The sequence below is a fragment of the Aquarana catesbeiana genome, linkage group LG03 (genome assembly GCF_042186555.1).
Source record: "Aquarana catesbeiana isolate 2022-GZ linkage group LG03, ASM4218655v1, whole genome shotgun sequence".
Classification (NCBI taxonomy): Eukaryota; Metazoa; Chordata; class Amphibia; order Anura; family Ranidae; genus Aquarana; species Aquarana catesbeiana.
Window position 1 is genome coordinate 363,183,091 of NC_133326.1, and position 18,168 is coordinate 363,201,258.

The 18,168-nt window shown below is 45.4% G+C and overlaps 1 protein-coding gene across 1 annotated transcript in view; it reads left to right on the forward strand.

Moving 5' to 3' along the window:
• The first annotated feature begins 252 nt into the window (after positions 1–252).
• Positions 253–18,168, forward strand: part of PPP2R2B (protein phosphatase 2 regulatory subunit Bbeta) — a 600,069-nt gene continuing 582,153 nt past the window's right edge. Inside the window, exons 1-2 of the mRNA XM_073620616.1 lie at positions 253–380; positions 464–541. Coding sequence (XP_073476717.1) covers positions 371–380; positions 464–541 — 88 coding nt within the window. The 5' untranslated portion in view covers positions 253–370. The remainder of the gene's footprint in view (positions 381–463; positions 542–18,168) is intronic.

Sequence of the window (18,168 nt, forward strand, 5' to 3'; positions counted from 1 at the left end):
TATACTGTACACATAAACCACACATAATACTTATTAACGATTTGTGCATAATTCTTCTTTGAATATGGGCTAATAATGGAAACCAGAGCCCAAAGCAACACTTTTTGAGCTTCTGTGTACATAATTAGTATTCTGTAACATATTTCCACTTATAAGTGATGTGACTGCAGGCTTTCATAACACTCTGCGATTCTTTCGCTGATGTTCAGGGGACTGACTCCAATTGAACCAGATATAAATGAAATCAACATTGTACTCAAGCAGCATACAGAAAAAGCAGTCAGATAGAGAATTTAGGCACTTGCACATTGCTGTACCCACTGTTCCACCAATACATTTCCATCCTGGATATTACCATACTATGTGAAGGATGTTACCAGGTGAGTAATTGCCTATAACAAGAATAAGTCAAGTAAACTTTTCAACTGCACAAAATTGAATGGTAACTTTTTTCTTTTTCTAGGATTTGGGGATCTTACCCAGGAGACATTGTGGTGTTTCTCCCAAGTGAAAGGCACATTAGATCTTGGAGATATTGAAGGTATTTGTATTACCAATAACAAAATATTCCTATTAGGAATAATTAAAAGACTAGCTCCTAAATATATACACATGACAGTATTTTTCTCTGTTATGCTTTTAAGAGAAATGATTTTGCTTGAATTCAAACAAGTAAATGTTCGGGTCCTCAATTAGTAATTTAATACTTAAAAGGTGATTGTAAACTGGATATTATGAGGCATTACCGAATTTTAAGGTTTAATGAGAATACCACACTCTATTCCAAATCATCAATTAATATTTAACTTATAACATCAATTTACTGTATGAGAGGTATTGGAAATAACCTCAGGTAAACCCGTTTAAAGTCATTTAACTTTTATATGTGATATTAAATACTTCAGTTATTAAATGACACGTTATAATGTTAAGTATAATCATTTTATGACTAGAGGACGATGTGCAGTACATACAGCAGTGGTTTGCATCTTAATGATTAAATCAGGTATTTAGGGGTTGATTTACTAAAACTGGAGCGTGCAAAATCTGGTGCAGCTCTGCATTGTAAGCAATCAGCTTCTAACTTCAGTTTGTTCAATTAAAGTGTTACTAAACCCAGGACCCTGCATTCACTATATCTGGTCTCCCACGTGGTACACAGAACATGGAAATGCAATTATTTTAGCAAATACAAATTGCTAAATACCTTTTCTCATCAGCAGTATATAGCAGTCTTGTGACTTCTACAAACTCTGGTTAAAGCTTGTAGGAGGAGTTTTCATTTAGCTCTGACTGTCTTATGAGGCTGCAGGACCCCTGACCCTCTGTCTGCACAGTGCTGATTAGCCTGTGCTGATCACATGCACCCTCCCAAAAAAAATAAAAAACTTTCTAGCAATACACACCAAACTGAGCCTCTGCAGAGTGCCCCCAAGGCTCAGTACTATCAGCAGATGGAATGAGGACAGACAAAGAAGGGGAAGATCAGAGAAGGCAGGGTCAAAAAGCCTTTTTACACAATGCGCAGGATTAACCCCTGTTCCACTGTGAGTATGCTTTACTGCATATACAGACTGATTTTACTGTTGTGTGCTATTGATGGTTTGGTAACACTTTAAGCTTTGACGAAACAAAAACAAAAAAAAAAAATGGAAGCTGTTTGGTTTCAATGCAGAGCTGTACCAGATTTTGTTCTCTTGAGTTTTAGTAAATCAATCCCTTGTGTTCATTTGTTTAAATAAATCCATCCGCTGGATTTATTTATTTATTTAAAAGAGTATTTAACACTGACATTTTCTTTTACCTTTTTTCTTTTTTTTTTCCAGTTAGCATACAAAAATGTATACATATTGCTTTTGACAATACTTTATACCTAAGGTATACCTAATGCCGTGTACACACGAGCGGACTTTCCGGCAGGCTTGGTCCGGCGGACAGAACTCCGTCTGACAATTTGATCGTGTGTGGGCTCCAGCGGACTTTTTTTCCCCAAAAGTCCGACGGACCTAGGAATAAAACATGTTTCAAATCTTTCCAACAGACTTGAGTCCGGTCGAAAAATCCGCTTGTTTGTATGCTAGTCCGATGGGCTAAAACCCACGCTAGGGCAGCTATTGGCTACTGGCTATCAACTTCCTTATTTTAGTCTGGTCGTACGTCATCACTTACGAATCCGTCGGACTTTGGTGTGATCGTGTGTAGTCCGTTTATTAGAAATTCCGTCGGACCAGTCCGGCAAAAGTCCGTCGGACCAGTCAGGTCGAAAAGTCGGCTTGTGTGTACGTGGCATAAGGGGACACTCTTCCAGGCTCTGATGTAAGGGGGCACTCTAATAGCTTCTGATGTAAGGGGGCACTCTGCCAGGCTCTGATGTAAGAGGGCACCCCTCTTGATTCTGATGTAAGGGGCACTTTGCCAGGCTCTCATTTAAGGGGGCACTCCACCGGATTCTGGTGTAAGGGAGAACTCTGCTGTGAGGTGGGACACTGATGTAAGAGAAGACTCTACAGACTCTGTAAGGTGCTGGAACTCTGGGACATTGACATAAATTAGGACTTTGGAAACACACATGTAAGGGGGGGACTCTGATGTATAGGGGGAATGCCGGGGCTTTGATGTAAGGGAGCACTCTGATGTGAACGTGGCACTCATCCTGACTGCTGCACTCCATATTTTGTTTTGTTTTTTACTTGCTCCAGACCCCTGTACTCTATACATTATGCTGTACATAGACCTGATCAAGGTATTCATTGTCTCAATAGTTTCTGGTTTTAATGAAGTTTCTCTTTAAGGTCAGCTCAGTAAGGCAGCCCATATGTTAGTAAATGTTTTCAATCAACCAGCAAAGAGCCAATTCCCCCATCCACACGTTCGAGGTGAATGGGAGAATCACTCCTGCTGAGGTATTGTGTTCTGACAGTGGGGAGACTTCCCTGCCATCAGAATACACTGATTAGTGCTGACAGCCAGCTCTGATTGAGCAGAAATTTTCCCAGAGGCTGGTTGTACAGAAGTCGATCGGTAGATCAATATCTGTATAGCCAGCCTGCCCATAGATGGATTGTAATTCGCCCAATGCCTAAGACAAAAATATATTTTTTGTGTGCATAAAAATATATGTAATAGAAATGTTTAATTAAAAAAAATGATTCTTTGTCCTGAGGTTTATTTGTGTCTGTGAGACTGTCATTGTGGCACAGTAATTAGTATTTTGTGGGTACAAGAACTGTGGTATGTGTGCATTTTATACAGATTCTGTTCAATCCCCCTTTCCTGTATGACCCCCCTACTGGCCAGCCACACAACTTTTCTGTTCTGTCCAAGGGTGCTTCATATCTTTCATAATTTGTCTTGCATATGTAATTGTAAAGCCAGGCAGGTTCTAAGTATTGTTAATATTGTCAATCTTTACATATTGTTTAAACTGTTTAAAAGCTAAATCTTCCTTAAAGAGTGGGGCCAGTCAAAAAAAAAAAAAAAAAATTAAAAGTCAGCAGCTACAAATACTGCAGCTGCTGACTTTTAATTGGACACTTACCTGTCCCTGGGTCCAGCGATGCGGGGGATCGAAGTCCTGCTTGTCTCCCCCTCCATTCAGCGGCGCCGGCATTGCAACTGTGGGCGCCGGGCTGTGGCTTCACAGCCTGGCACCCACTGCGCATGCGCGAGCGGCATCGCGCACCGTGATTGGCTGCTCAGTCACCTGGGACCTGTAATGGGTCCCAGATGATTGACAGGAGGGAGGGAGCAGAGCTGAGCCCTTCCTGTGCCGAGGGGGAAGTGATGTCACCAGCCCAGGCACTGGAAGAGGCAGACTACGAGGGACCCCCTAGCAACAGGCATTTAGAGGTGAGTAAAAAAAAAATATCCAAATGTTTTTTTGTAATTTTTTTTAGGATTTTTCATGTAGTTTTTTTTTTTTTGGGTGGAACCCCACTTTAAGGAACATATTATATGTCCTCTGCCCTGCTGAACCTTGTACAGTCCCCTAATGACTGCCCATCCTCTGCCCTGCTGACCCCTGTTCTTCACCCTGCTAAGCCCTGTCCTCTGCCCTACTGAGCCCTGTACACTCACCTGCTGACCTCTCATCCTCTGCCCTGCTGACCCCTGTTCTTCACCCTGCTAAGCCCTGTCCTCTGTCCTACTGAGCCCTGTACACTCACCTGCTGACCTCTCATCCTCTGCCCTGCTGACCCCTGTTCTTCACCCTGCTAAGCCCTGTCCTCTGCCCTACTGAGCCCTGTACACTGTACATCTGCTGACCTCTCATCCTCTGCCTTGCTGCTCCCTGTGCTCTGCCCTACTAATTCAGGTTCTGTACACTGCCCTGCTGACCTCCCATGCTCTGCCCCCTGTCATTTTTTACTGCACCCCCACATCAGGCTGGCTAAATCCAGCCCTGATATGTCCTTTTTCTATCTGGCTATGATCAGGGCAGTAAGTCTGCCTCTCCTGTACCTATTAAATGCAGATGCAAAGGAAGCCTTCGGACTGGATATACATTTGTGTACCTGCACACTGTTTTAAAAAAAGGACACGTTTTAATAATGTAATCAAGTTAAATGGTTTCAGCATTTTGGGTACCATATAAGAGATACATGTGATCCAAGTAAGATTTCGATCTATGTCCTTATCCTTGACTCAGGTAATTTATTAGTAACAACAATGAGATGGCATTACTGCAAATTAATGATTGCACAAACCCCAACTAAACACTGATAATGGTAGCCCTTGCAAACCTACCTCTTTCCTTCTCTTGTCAAATATATGGAGTCAGAATTATGCTGCATCCCAGCAACCTTCAAATGATAGCACTCACAGCCCCCTGATTTAGGGTAACCAACATTTTCATTTATGGAGGGATATCACATAATGGGTGAAGCTGGTCAGGTTGTTGTGTATATAATAACTTTTTATTTTGTAATATATTTGACATTTTATATGTATAGTATACAGTATATGGGTAATGGACATGGACACATTTCAGTTTGTGTTGGTGTTTAATGGAGCCACATCTCAGTGCCTTGCAATTGTTCTGCTGAGCTGACTAAACTTATCTGCAGTGGATACTTTGAGGTCTATGTGTAAGTCATGTATTTGTAGGCTGACCAAAAGAGTCTTTGGATGACCTACACTATATGGCCAAACGTATTTAAAAAGTACATGCTTAAAGGACCATGCTTAAACAGCGCTAGAAGTGCCATCGCTCTTTGATCTCTGACCAATGGCAACCAGTGCACCATATCCACAACCCTGAACCATTGCCACATTCCCAGACCATTCATTTCATTTCAGTTTTTTGTTTTATTAAAGTTTAACTAAAGGCAACACTTTTTTTATGGATAGAGTGGATTTGGATTAGAACGCCCGTCAAATTTTTTTGCTGTCTGTGTCCATGTTAAGGCACGTACACATGATCAGAAAAGCATAAGAAAAATACAGCTTTCGAAGCGATCGTACGATAATCGGATCTTTAGTACACAGCTTTCAAGAGCCAATCACAACAGTTCATCCAATATTATCCGATGGGACAAGCACGAAAATTTTTCTCATACAATACCAGATTGTACGATTTTCATTTAATTAGTACAGTTGTCATTTGAAAAATACAATACAGATACACTACAACACATTACATCATTTCCGAATTTTTATTCTGTAGTAGGGGAATTTTCATCACTTTAGAATACGTTTCATTTTTGATATTAGACTAGCATGCAAAAAAAAAAATTGATGACCATTCTCATTGTGTGTACCAGGCATTAGGGCAGGGGTGCCCAACCTTTTGAAGAGCAAGGGCCACTTAAGCGACTTGGTAACCAGTCACGGGCCACAATGAGCGGAGCCAGCGGATGACAGCATTTGCAGAGCTGGCTCTGCTCATTGTGGCCCTCCGATTCGATCCACCCAGACAGAAGGGGACAGATCCCCTTCTGTTTTTTTTGCAGATCGGATTGGAGGTAGGTGGGGTGTAAACGAACACAAGTCAGTTTACATCTGTTGCTCTATAGAGGTGAATGGAGGGTCCAATTTGGTCTGACAGATTGTGAGAAAGGGGCCTAAGGCTGCTTTCACACTAATGTGCTGCGGTGTACCCGCACCACGGGTGAAGCGCAGTACCCCTGAGACTTTCTTGCGAGTTAGCTGCACTTTGCCATAGACTTCTATTATATCCTGCAGTTGTGGTGCACTTTCTGAAAGCGCACCAAGCCCGCAGGTAATAACAGAAGTCAATGGCTCAGTGCAAGTAACCCGCAGGTGCACTGCGTTGCAGTTTGAAAGCAGCCCAGTAACCACTGCAGAACAGATATGCCCATATATGCACTGCAATTTTAGTGATAAACTTACCTTTAATAACAGTTTTCCATTCAGGTATCACCGGCTGTTGCTGTCCCAGGCAGAGTGCATTTGGTATCACTCTGCCTGTGACAGGAGATGACCCAATACAGAAAGCATCGCCTTATGAGGCTCTGCTCGGCGGCTGCTTGCTTCCTCTACCGCCGGCTTCATTCACAACACTGATGCTCTGGAATGGCAGATCGGCGACCCCCGATCTGGGCTTGCCAACCAGCCATCCCAGAGCAGGAGGTCGTGGGCCACTTCAGTTACCAAAAGGAGATCTAAAGCCTTCCATTTAGTTCAGAGGGGAATATGTTGGTGCTACTCCATTACTCCATTAGAAGATCGTTGGTTTATTCTATGAAGACTGCCTTTTTTCTACACATGTGTATAACCCATACACTGATGGTAAGGGTCAGTTTGTTTGGGTGTTGGTGACTGTGTTTTCATCTCTCTTCTGTGTCTCCTTTCAATATGGATCTCGCTGATTAGAGTATTATTTCTTCCTGACGGAGAGGACTTTTGTTTGACCACATTTATTTTGGTTCTTATTGGGACATTTTTACATTAATATTGGGACACAGCTGAAAAAAATAAACCTTACAGGGGTTATAACCTTTCCTTACTCTATTAAAAAAAAAAAAGTTTTGGCAATAGTTCTACTTTAATTCAGAGCTACATAGTGAGATATTATCTCTGGAGCAAAATATTAGCACAGTATGGCATACCTTCAACATTTCCACTGTTCAACAAATAGGCACACTAGTAAATAGAAATGTGCTAAAACTAAAAGAAGATGTTTAGACCTACAAACATCTGGTCTAAATTCACCTACTTCATTATAAAATCCCAAATCCAGGTTTTCCCACCCATCCCTGCTCTTGCCTGCCACCCGGAAGCCCCCATCTTTGTCCTGTACAATAAAAAATATAAAGTTTTAAATGCTAAGTGTCCTCTGGCTGGGGTCCTTTCTTTCCTTGGTTCAGCAGTGAGCAGTCCTTAGGCCCCTTTCACACTGAGGCGGTTTGCAGGCGGTATTGCGCTAAAAATACCACCTGCAAACCACCCCTAAACAGCAGCGCCTCCGCTGTTTGTTCAGTGTGAAAGCCCGAGGGCTTTCACACTGAAGCGGTGCGCTGGCAGGACGGTGAAAAAAGTCCTACAAACCGCTTCTTTGGAGCGGTGAAGGAGCGGTGTATTCACCGCTCCTTCACCGCTCCTGCCCATTGAAATCAATGGGACAGCTATAGCCGCGCTGTACGAGTGATTTTAACCCTTTTTCGGCCGCCAGCGGGGGTTAAAACCGCACCGCTAGCGGCCGAATACAGCTACAAGAACGACGGTACAGCAGCGCTAAAAATAGCGCTGTTGTACCGCCGACGCCCCCACCGCCCCAGTGTGAAAGGGGCCTTACTGCTGCACAGAATGGCACTCATAATGTGATGTGTTAGCAGCATTCAGGCCTTCAGGACACAGTAGGGGCGAATCCAGGTTGTTGAGCAGGCTGTCGGTAACTTAGCGAGCCGCGGGTGAGTGAGCAGGCTGCTGAGTGAGCAGAGAGATGACATCATCTCTCACCAGTAGCGACATTATACTGTGCCTCCAACAATAAAATGCCTTTTTTTCCCATAGCTTGTACTGATGCCGACCCACCCCCCACACACATTCCATCAGCGCTGCTACCACAGGACACAGTGCAGCGGCACAGAAACTGACAGACTCTATGAAGGGGGTGACACAGGCAGAGCCGCGGCTGCAGGAGATTTCCACCCCTCCTTCTCTTCCTTGAACCAAGCAGCTCTCATTCACCCGGCAGTGCCCACTCCTATTGGCTACATCCAAGGCCAATGGCTAGGAAACTAACAACCAGAGGATTATGGGACATGTAGTCCCGGATACCAGCAGGCCCCAGGACGATTCCCTGAGAGTGCACTGCAGCCCCCAACCTGCCGAGTGGGAGAGGGAAGAGGAAGAGGGAAGAGAGGACTGTGAGAGGAAAAGAGGGACCACAAGGCTGTCGGGTGGAGGTTGCCAGAGAGAAAGTGCCAGTCTTTCTATTATATATCCCCGGTAAGAACTTACCTCCAGATGGGGGGAGCGAGGGGGATGGGAGGGGGCGGGGATGCAGGCTTCCATAGATGTACAGGACCTTATCACTGACTGCTCCCAACCTATGCTCCCCTCTACCTGGCTGCTCCCACCCTGTCCTGCCCTCCACCTGGCTGCTCCCACCCTGTCCTCCCCTCCACCTGGCTGCTCCCACTCTGTCCTTCCCTCTACTTGGCTGCTCCCACTCTGTCCTTCCTTCCACCTGGCTGCTCCCACTCTGTCCTCCCTTCCACCTGGCTGCTCACTGTGTGTGTGTGTGTGTGTGTGTATAATTTCATTTTGCAGTTGGCCCCCCTACTTTTGCCCCTGTCTCCCCATGTGTCCCCCCCTAAATATGAAAGCTGGAGATGCTATTGTCTCTCACTATCCCCCTGCATCACCGCATTTCTACTTTCAAAAGAAAATTGCCATTACTGTGCAGGCGCGGGCAGCAGAGAGGTGGCATCATCTCTCACTGGCTTTGGCCAATTATTAGTATTTACAGTTAGTGTACTGTGTCCTCTGCACAGTGTGCACCTAAAGCTACCTGAAGACAATTTCTGTTGTTCTGATCCTAGTAATACCACAGGCAGGCAGCTGTAGTATTTACAGTTAGTGTACTGTGTCCTCTGCACAGTGTGCACCTAAAGCTACCTGAATTCAATTGCTGGTGTTCTCATACTAATAATACTACAGGCAGGCAGTTGATTCTGCTAGCTGCAGTATCAGTATATATATACAGCTATATATATATATATATATATATATATATATATATATATATATGTATCCCAGCTTTGTGCAGCTACATCTCACTGCAGACCATTAGTATGTCTGGAAGGCCAACGAGGAGAGGCAGACAGTCACAAGCCAATAAAAGAGGGCAAGCAGGCTCTGTGTCTAGAGGCAACAGTGCTGGTCGTGGAGACGGTGCATCCTCATCAGCACGTGGCCGTGGGACACGTTTGTCCTTTTTTTCGGCAGCTGGCCGTGTTGAGCCGCAACATGCGGAAGACATGATAGAGTGTATGACCAAGCCGTCCTTATCCTCCTCATCATCTCTCACCCAGGCTCAGGGTACTTTGTCTGGCAAAGCAGCTGCTAATGCAGCCTCTTCCCTTGGCTCAATGGCATCAGTCACTCCTTCCCTAGCCCCACCATGTCCTCCTGAGGAGTCCCCCGAACTGTTTGACCACAGTGTTGGGTACATGCTCCAGGAGGATGCCCAGCATTTTGAAGGCTCCGATGATGGTACCCAGCTAGAGGAAGGCAGTAACGTGAGCCCAGAGAGAGGGGGTGCCCAAGAAGGACAGCAATCTGGCAGTCATGTTCCCCCAGCTGCAGCATACTGCCAGCTTTGCTCCGGTGATGAGAAGGGAGGGGATGATGAGGAAGTTACTGACTCCACGTGGGTGCCTGATAGGAGAGAGGAGGAGGAGGTACATCTCCAAAGAGGCAGGATGCCCTCCAGGGGCCAGCTTAAGGGCAGCACACCGACTGCATCACACCGCAGAGCTCCGCATGTGCAGGGCGCTGCTGTCTCTGCGCGTTATTCCAAAAGTTCTTTGGTGTGGGCCTTTTTTGAGACGAGTGCATCAGATCCCACCGCTGCTATTTGCAACATATGTCTCAAGCGTATCTCGCCTGGCCAAAACATCACCCGCTTGGGCATCACATGCTTGACTAGACATATGTCGACCTGCCATGCAGTTCGTTGGCAAGCATACCTAAAAGACCCACACCAAAGAACAAAGCGGACCTCTCCTTGCTCCTCATCAGCTGGGATCTCCAACCCCACTATACCTTCAGTCCTCTCTGAAACCTGCACTGAGAGGAATGAAGGTGTAGAATTAGGTGTGTCACAGCCAAGTACTTGCGGGCAATCTGCTATTGGTACGCTGACGTCCGATTGTACCAGGCAAATTTCCCTGCCCCAGGTGCTGCACCGCCGAAGAAGTTCGCTCCCAGCCATCCACATGCCCAGCGGTTGAATGCTAGCTTGGCTAAAATTCTAGTACTTCAACTGCTGCCTTTTCAGTTGGTAGACTCTGCCCCCTTCCGTGAGTTTGTGGAATGTGCGGTTCCTCAGTGGCAGGTTCCCAAACCCCACTTTTTTTCACGGAAAGCGATTCCAGCTCTCTACCAGCATGTAGAAGGCAATTTCTTGGCCTCGCTGGACAGGGCGGTCAGCGGTAAGGTGCATATTACTGCTGACTCATGGTCCAGCAGGCATGGACAGGGATGTTACCCATCTTTCACCGCGCACTGGGTGACTCTTCTGGCAGCTGAGAAGGATGTAGGACAGGGTGCAGTAGTGTTGGAGGTTGTTCCCTCACCACGCCTCCAAAATTCTACCAGTGGTGATTCTGCCACACCTCTTTCCTCCACCCCCTCCTCTTCTTCTTCCTCCATGGCCTCTTCCTGTGCTGATTTGTCCTTGGAACCAGCGGTGCTCCGTAGGCGTTCAAGAGACTACGCAAGCACGCAGGCAAAAAGATGCCATGCGGTGTATGAGCTGGTGTGCTTGGGGGACAGGAGCCACACTGGGGCAGAGATTCTGTCAGCTCTGCAGGGGCAGGTTCAGAGGTGGTTGACGCCACGCCAGCTTAAGCCAGGTATGGTGGTTTGCGACAATGGCACCAACCTCCTCTCCGCCCTCCGACAGGGACAACTGACCCATGTGCCCTGTTTGGCTCACAACCTTAACTTGGTGGTGCAGTGGTTCTTGGGCAGGTACCCGGGCTTACAGGATGTCCTGAGGCAGGCCAGGAAAGTCTGTGTGCATTTCTGCAGGTCATATAATGCCAGTGCTCGGCTGGCTGACCTCCAAAAGGAATTTAACCTGCCCAAGAACTGCCTGATCTGTGACACCAGGTGGAACTCAACGTTGGCCATGCTGCAGCGGCTGCACACACAGCAGAGGGCCATCAATGAGTACCTATGCCACTATGGCACCAGGACAGGGTGAGGGGAGCTTGGTTTTTTCCCCACGCCAGTGGGCTATGATCAGGGATGCATGCACTGTCCTGTCACCATTTAAGGAGGCCACGAGGATGGTGAGCAGTAACAGTGCATGCATCAGTGACAAGGTCCCTCTTGTCCACCTGTTGGAGCACACGCTGGAGCACACGCGTGGAATAATGGACAGGGCACTTGAGGCAGAACAGAGGGAGGAAGAGGAGGACTTCCTGACCTCTCAAGGCCCCCTTTATCTAGACAGTGTTCCTGCATGCCCACTGATCACACAGGAAGAGGAGGATTGTGTCAGCATGGAGGTGGAGCCTGGCACTCAGCATCAGCAGCAGTCTTCAAGGTCCCTCTTGTCCACCTGTTGGAGCACACGCTGGAGCACACGCGTGGAATAATGGACAGGGCACTTGAGGCAGAACAGAGGGAGGAAGAGGAGGACTTCCTTACCTCTCAAGGCCCCCTTTATCTAGACAGTGTTCCTGCATGCCCACTGATCACACAGGAAGAGGACGAGGAGGAGGAGGATTGTGTCAGCATGGAGGTGGAGCCTGGCACTCAGCATCAGCAGCAGTCTTCAAGGGATCATTTACAGTCCGAAGAAACCAATGGACTTGTACGTGGCTGGGAGGAGATGGCTGCGGATCATGTCGTCCTTAGTGACCCAGAGGACTCTGGACCGAATTCCTCAGCAAACTTACGCTGCATGGCCTCCCTGATCCTGCAAAGCCTGCAGAAGGATCCTCGTATTCATGGTATCAAGTGGAGGGATGATTACTGGCTGGCAGCCCTCCTTGATCCACATTACAAGGGTAAGGTTGCGGACCTTATCTTGCCGTCACAGAGGGAGCAGAGGATGAAACATCTTCGGGAGGCCTTGCAGAAAATTTTGTGCAACACGTTTCCAGAGCCAGGGAGGTTACAATTTCCTGGTCCTCCTGGACAACGTGTTGCTGAGGCTTCGGTCAGTCACAGAAGAAGCGGTGGAGAAGGTGGCCATCTGACCGATGCGTTCAGACAATTTTTTAGTCCGCAGCCCCAAGGTCTGATCAGTTCCAGCAACCATCGCCAGCATCTGATTCACATGGTGCAGGATTACCTAGGGGCAATATCAGACTTGGACACCTTTCCCACCGAAAATCCTCTGGGTTACTGGGTCTTGAGGATGGATCACTGGCCAGAGCTTGCACAGTATGCAATTGAGCTACTGGCCTGTCCTGCATCCAGCGTTCTTTCGGAACGCACATTCAGTGCTGCTGGAGGCTTTGTAACCGATCACAGGGTGCGCCTGTCCACCGACTCGGTCGATCAGCTGACCTTCATAAAAATGAATCAGTCTTGGATCACCAGCTACCAAGCAAATGATGCTGATGTAACCGATTGATTTTATTTTTAATGTGAGATCCCTTCAAGACTGCCTATGCTGATGCTGAGTGACTATCCTGTTATGATGAGTGACAATCCTCTTCCCCCTCAATTTTCATGCTGATAGCTTATAAGAACATTTTTGGTTCTGGGCACCACCACCAGTGGCCAAGGCCTAATTTTTCTGCCCCTGTTTAACAGGGGCATGTAATTACAATTTTTGATGCAATACTTTGCAGCAGGGCTCATTCCTGCGCTCCAACTAGAGTATCTGTGAGGGGTTGCAATGTTGTGGCACCAGCACCAATGCCCAAGGCCCAGATTTTCAGCTCCTGTTTAACAGGGGCGTATAATTACAATTTTTGCTGCAATACTTTGCAGCAGGACTCATTCCTGCGCTCCAACTATAGCGTCTGTGAGAGGTTGCAGTGTTGTGGCACCAGGGCCTAAGGCCCAATTTTTCTGCCCCTGTTCAACAGGAACATGTAATTACAATTCTTGATCTAATATTTCACAGCAGGGCTCATTTCTGCGCCCACCAAGAGTAAATGTGAGGGCTTACAGTGTTGTGGCAACACCACCACCACCACCAAAAGCCCAATTTTTCTGCCCCTATTCAACAGGTGCATGTAATTACAATTCTTGATCTAATATTTCACAGCAGGGCCCATTCCTGCGCCCACCAAGAGTAACTGTGAGGGCTTACAGTGTTGTGGCAGCACCACCACCACCACCAAAAGCCCAATTTTTCTGCCCCTATTCAACAGGTGCATGTAATTACAATTCTTGATCTAATATTTCACAGCAGGGCCCATTCCTGCGCCCACCAAGTGTAACTGTGAGGGCTTACAGTGTTGTGGCAACACCACCACCACCACCACCAAAGGCCCAATTTTTCTGCCCCTGTTCAACAGGTACGTGTAATTACAAATCTTGATCTAATATTTCACAGCAGGGCCCATTCCTGCACCCACCAAGAATAACTGTGAGGACTTACAGTGTTGTGGCACCAGCACCACCACCAAAGGCCCAATTTTTCTACCACTGTTCAACAATGGCATGTAATTACAATTCTGGATCTAATATTCACAGCAGAGCCCATTCCTGCGCCCACCAAGAATAACTGTGAGGACTTACAGTGTTGTGGCACCAGCACCACCACCAAAGGCCCAATTTTTCTACCACTGTTCAACAGTGGCATGTAATTACAATTCTGGATCTAATATTTCACAGCAGGGCCCGTTCCTGCGCCCACCAAGAGTAACTGTGAAGGCTTACAGTGTTGTGGCAACACCAACACCTAAGGCCCCAATTTCTGCAGAGTATATAGGGCAGGCCCCTACTTTCAAACATCCAACTTACAAACGACACCTACTTGCAAACAGAAGAAGACAACAGGAAGTGAGATTAAATCTACCCCTAGGAAGGGAAATTCTCTCCTGTAAGAGTTAATATGGGAAAAACGTGTCTCCTCTTCACTGATGCTTTATCACCAATCCTTGTTTCACTAAAAACCCCAAATTTTCAAAAAAAATTTGTCATTGGGACAGAAAGTGAGGTGAAATCTTCTGAAGAGGTGCACAGACAGCAAATCAAATGTTACAGGGGTGATAACCCTTCCCTATGTTTTCCAAAAAGCTTAAAAATAAATTTTTTTGGCTGGAGATACACTTTAAAAATGTACCAGTTCAAAATTACAAACAGATTCTATTTAACAACAAACCTACAGTCCCTGTCTTGTTTGCCCCGCCTGTATACTGCTGTTCAGAGTATATAGGGCCTGGGGGCCCCACGTCTTTCCTTTTTTTAATTTGGGTGCGGGGTTCCCCTTAATATCCATACAAGACCCAAAGGGCCTGGTAATGGACTGGGGGGTACCCATGCCGTTTGTCTCACTGATTTTCATCCATATTGCCGGGACCCGACATTACATTAAAGCCGCAAGCAGTTTTAAATTACTTTTATTCCTTTAAAAATGTCATTTTGTCCAGGGACTATTCTAAGCATGGGAAACATGCGCCACTTTACAGGCGTACTATAGACACCGCCCAGGTACGATATTTAAAGGAATATTTCACTTTTTTTTTCACTTTAAGCATCATTAAAATCACTGCTCCTAAAAAAACGGCTGTTTTTTAAAAATTTTTTTGCATTGCTACATGTCCCCTGGGGCAGGACCCGGGTCCCCAAACCCTTTCTAGGACAAAAACTTGCATATTAGCCTTTAAAATTAGCACTTTTGATTTTCAACGTTCGAGTCCCATAGACTTTAATGGGGTTCTAAAGTTTGCGCAAACTTTCGGTCCGTTCGCAGGTTCTGGTGCGAACCGAACCAGGGGGTATTCGGCTCATCCCTAACCACCACCAAAGGCCCAATTTTTTTGCCCCTGTTCAACAGGTGCATGTAATTACAATTCTTGATCTAATATTTCACAGCAGGGCCCATTCCTGCACCCACCAAGAGTAACTGTGAGGGCTTACAGTGTTGTGGCAATACCACCACCACCACCAAAGGCCCAATTTTTCTGCCCCTGTTCAACAGGTGCGTGTAATTACAATTCTTGATATAATATTTCACAGCACGGCCTGTTCCAGCGCCCACCAAGAGTAACTGTGAGGACTTACAGTGTTGTGGCACCAGCACCACCACCAAAGGCCCAATTTTTCTACCACTGTTCAACAATGGCATGTAATTACAATTCTTAATCTAATATTTCACAGCAGGGCCCGTTCCTGCGCACACCAAGAGTAACTGTGAGGGCTTACAGTGTTTTGGCAACACCAACACCTAAGGCCCCAATTTCTGCAGAGTATATAGGGCAGGCCCCTACTTTCAAACATCCACCTTACAAACGACTCCTACTTGCAAACGGAAGGAGACAACAGGAAGTGAGATGAAATCTACCCCTAGGAAGGGAAATTCTCTCCTGTAAGAGTTAATATGGGAAAAACATGTTTCCTCTTCACTGATGCTTTATCACCAATCCTTGTTTCACTAAAAACCCCAAATTTTCAAAACAAATTTGTCATTGGGACAGAAAGTGAGGTGAAATCTTCTGAAGAGGTGCACAGACAGCAAAACAAATGTTACAGGGGTGGTAACCCTTCCCTATGCTTTCCAAAAAGCTTAAAAATAGATTTTTTTGGCTGAAGCTACACTTTAAAAATGTACCAGTTCAAAATTACAAACAGATTCTACTTAACCACTTCAGCCCCGGAAGGATTTACCCCTTTCCTGACCAGAGCACTTTCAATTTGGCACTGCGTCTCTTTAACTGCTAATTGCGCGGTCATGCAATGCTGTACCCAAACGAAATTTGCGTCCTTTTCTTCCCACAAATAGAGCTTTCTTTTGATGGTATTTGATCACCTCTGCCGTTTTTATTTTTTGCGCTATACACGGAAAAAGACCGAAAATTTTGAAAAAAAATGATATTTTCTACTTTTTGTTATAAAAAAAATCCAATAAACTCAATTTTAGTCATACATTTAGGCCAAAATGTATTCGGCCACATGTCTTTGGTAAAAAAAATGTCAATAAGTGTATATTTATTGGTTTGCGCAAAAGTTATAGCGCCTACAAACTTGGGTACATTTTCTTGAATTTACACAGCCTTTAATTTATGACTGCCTATGTCATTTCTTGAGGTGCTAAAATGGCAGGGCAGTACAAAACCCACACAAATGACCCCATTTTGGAAAGTAGACACCCCAAGGAAATTGCTGAGAGGCATGTTGAGCCCATTGAATATTCATTTTTTTTTGTCCCAAGTGATTGAATAATGACAAAAAAAAAAAAAAATTACAAAAAGTTGTCACTAAATGATATATTGCTCACACAGGCCATGGGCATATGTGGAATTGCACCCCAAAATATATTCAGCTGCTTCTCCTGAGTATGGGGATACCACATGTGTGGGACTTTTTGGGAGCCTAGCCGCGTACGGGGCCCCGAAAACCAATCACTGCCTTCAGGATTTCTAAGGGCGTAAATTTTTGATTTTACTCCTCACTACCTATCACAATTTTGAAGGCCATAAAATGCCCAGATGGCATAAAACCCCCCAAATGACCCCATTTTGGAAAGTAGACACCCCAAGCTATTTGCTTTGAGGCATGTTGAGTCCATGGAATATTTTATATTTTGACACAAGTTGCGGGAAAGTGACAATTTTTTTTTTTTTTTGCACAAAGTGTCACTAAATGATATATTGCTCACACAGGCCATGGGCATATGTGGAATTGCACCCCCAAATACATTTAGCTGCTTCTCCTGAGTATGGGGATACCACATGTGTGGGACTTTTTAGGAGCCTAGCCGCGTACGGGGCCTCGAAAACCAATCACCGCCTTCAGGATTTCTAAGGGTGTAAATTTTTGATTTCACTCTTCACTGCCTATCACAGTTTCGGAGGCCATGGAATGCCCAGGTGGCACAAACCCCCCCCCAAATGACCCCATTTTGGAAAGTAGACACCCCAAGCTATTTGCTGAGAGGCATGGTGAGTATTTTGCAGCTCTCATATGTTTTTGAAAATGAAGAAAGACAAGAAAAAAAATTTTTTTTTTTCTTTTTTCAATTTTCAAAACTTTGTGACAAAAAGTGAGGTCTGCAAAATACTCACTATATCTCTCAGCAAATAGCTTGGGGTGTCTACTTTCCAAAATGGGGTCATTTGGGGGGGGGTTTTGCCAGCTGGGCATTCCATGGCCTCCGAAACTGTGATAGGCAGTGAAGAGTGAAATCAAAAATTTACGCCCTTAGAAAGCCTGAAGGCGGTGCTTGGTTTTCGGGGTCCCGTGCGCGACTAGGCTCCCAAAAAGTCCCACACATGTGGTATCCCCATACTCAGGAGAAGCAACAGAATGTATTTTGGGGTGTAATTTCACATATTCCCATGGCATGTTTGAGCAATATATATTTTAGTGACAACTTTGTGCAAAAAAAAAAAAAAATTTGTCTCTTTCCCGCAACTTGTGTCACAATATAAAATATTCCATGGACTCGACATGCCTCTCAGAAAATAGCTTGGGGTGTCTACTTTCCAAAATGGGGTCATTTGGGGGGGTTTTGAACTGTCCTGGCATTTTATGCACAACATTTAGAAGCTTATGTCACACATCAACCACTCTTCTAACCACTTGAAGACAAAGCCCTTTCTGACACTTTTTGATTACATGAAAAAATTATTTTTTTTTGCAAGAAAATTACTTTGAACCCCCAAACATTATATATTTTTTTAAAGCAAATGCTCTACAGATTATAATGGTGGGTGTTTAATTTTTTTTTTTCACACAGTATTTGCGCAGCGATTTTTCAAACGCATTTTTTGGGGAAAAAACAAACTTTTTTAAATTTTAATGCACTAAAACACACTGTATTGCCCAAATGTTTGATGAGATAAA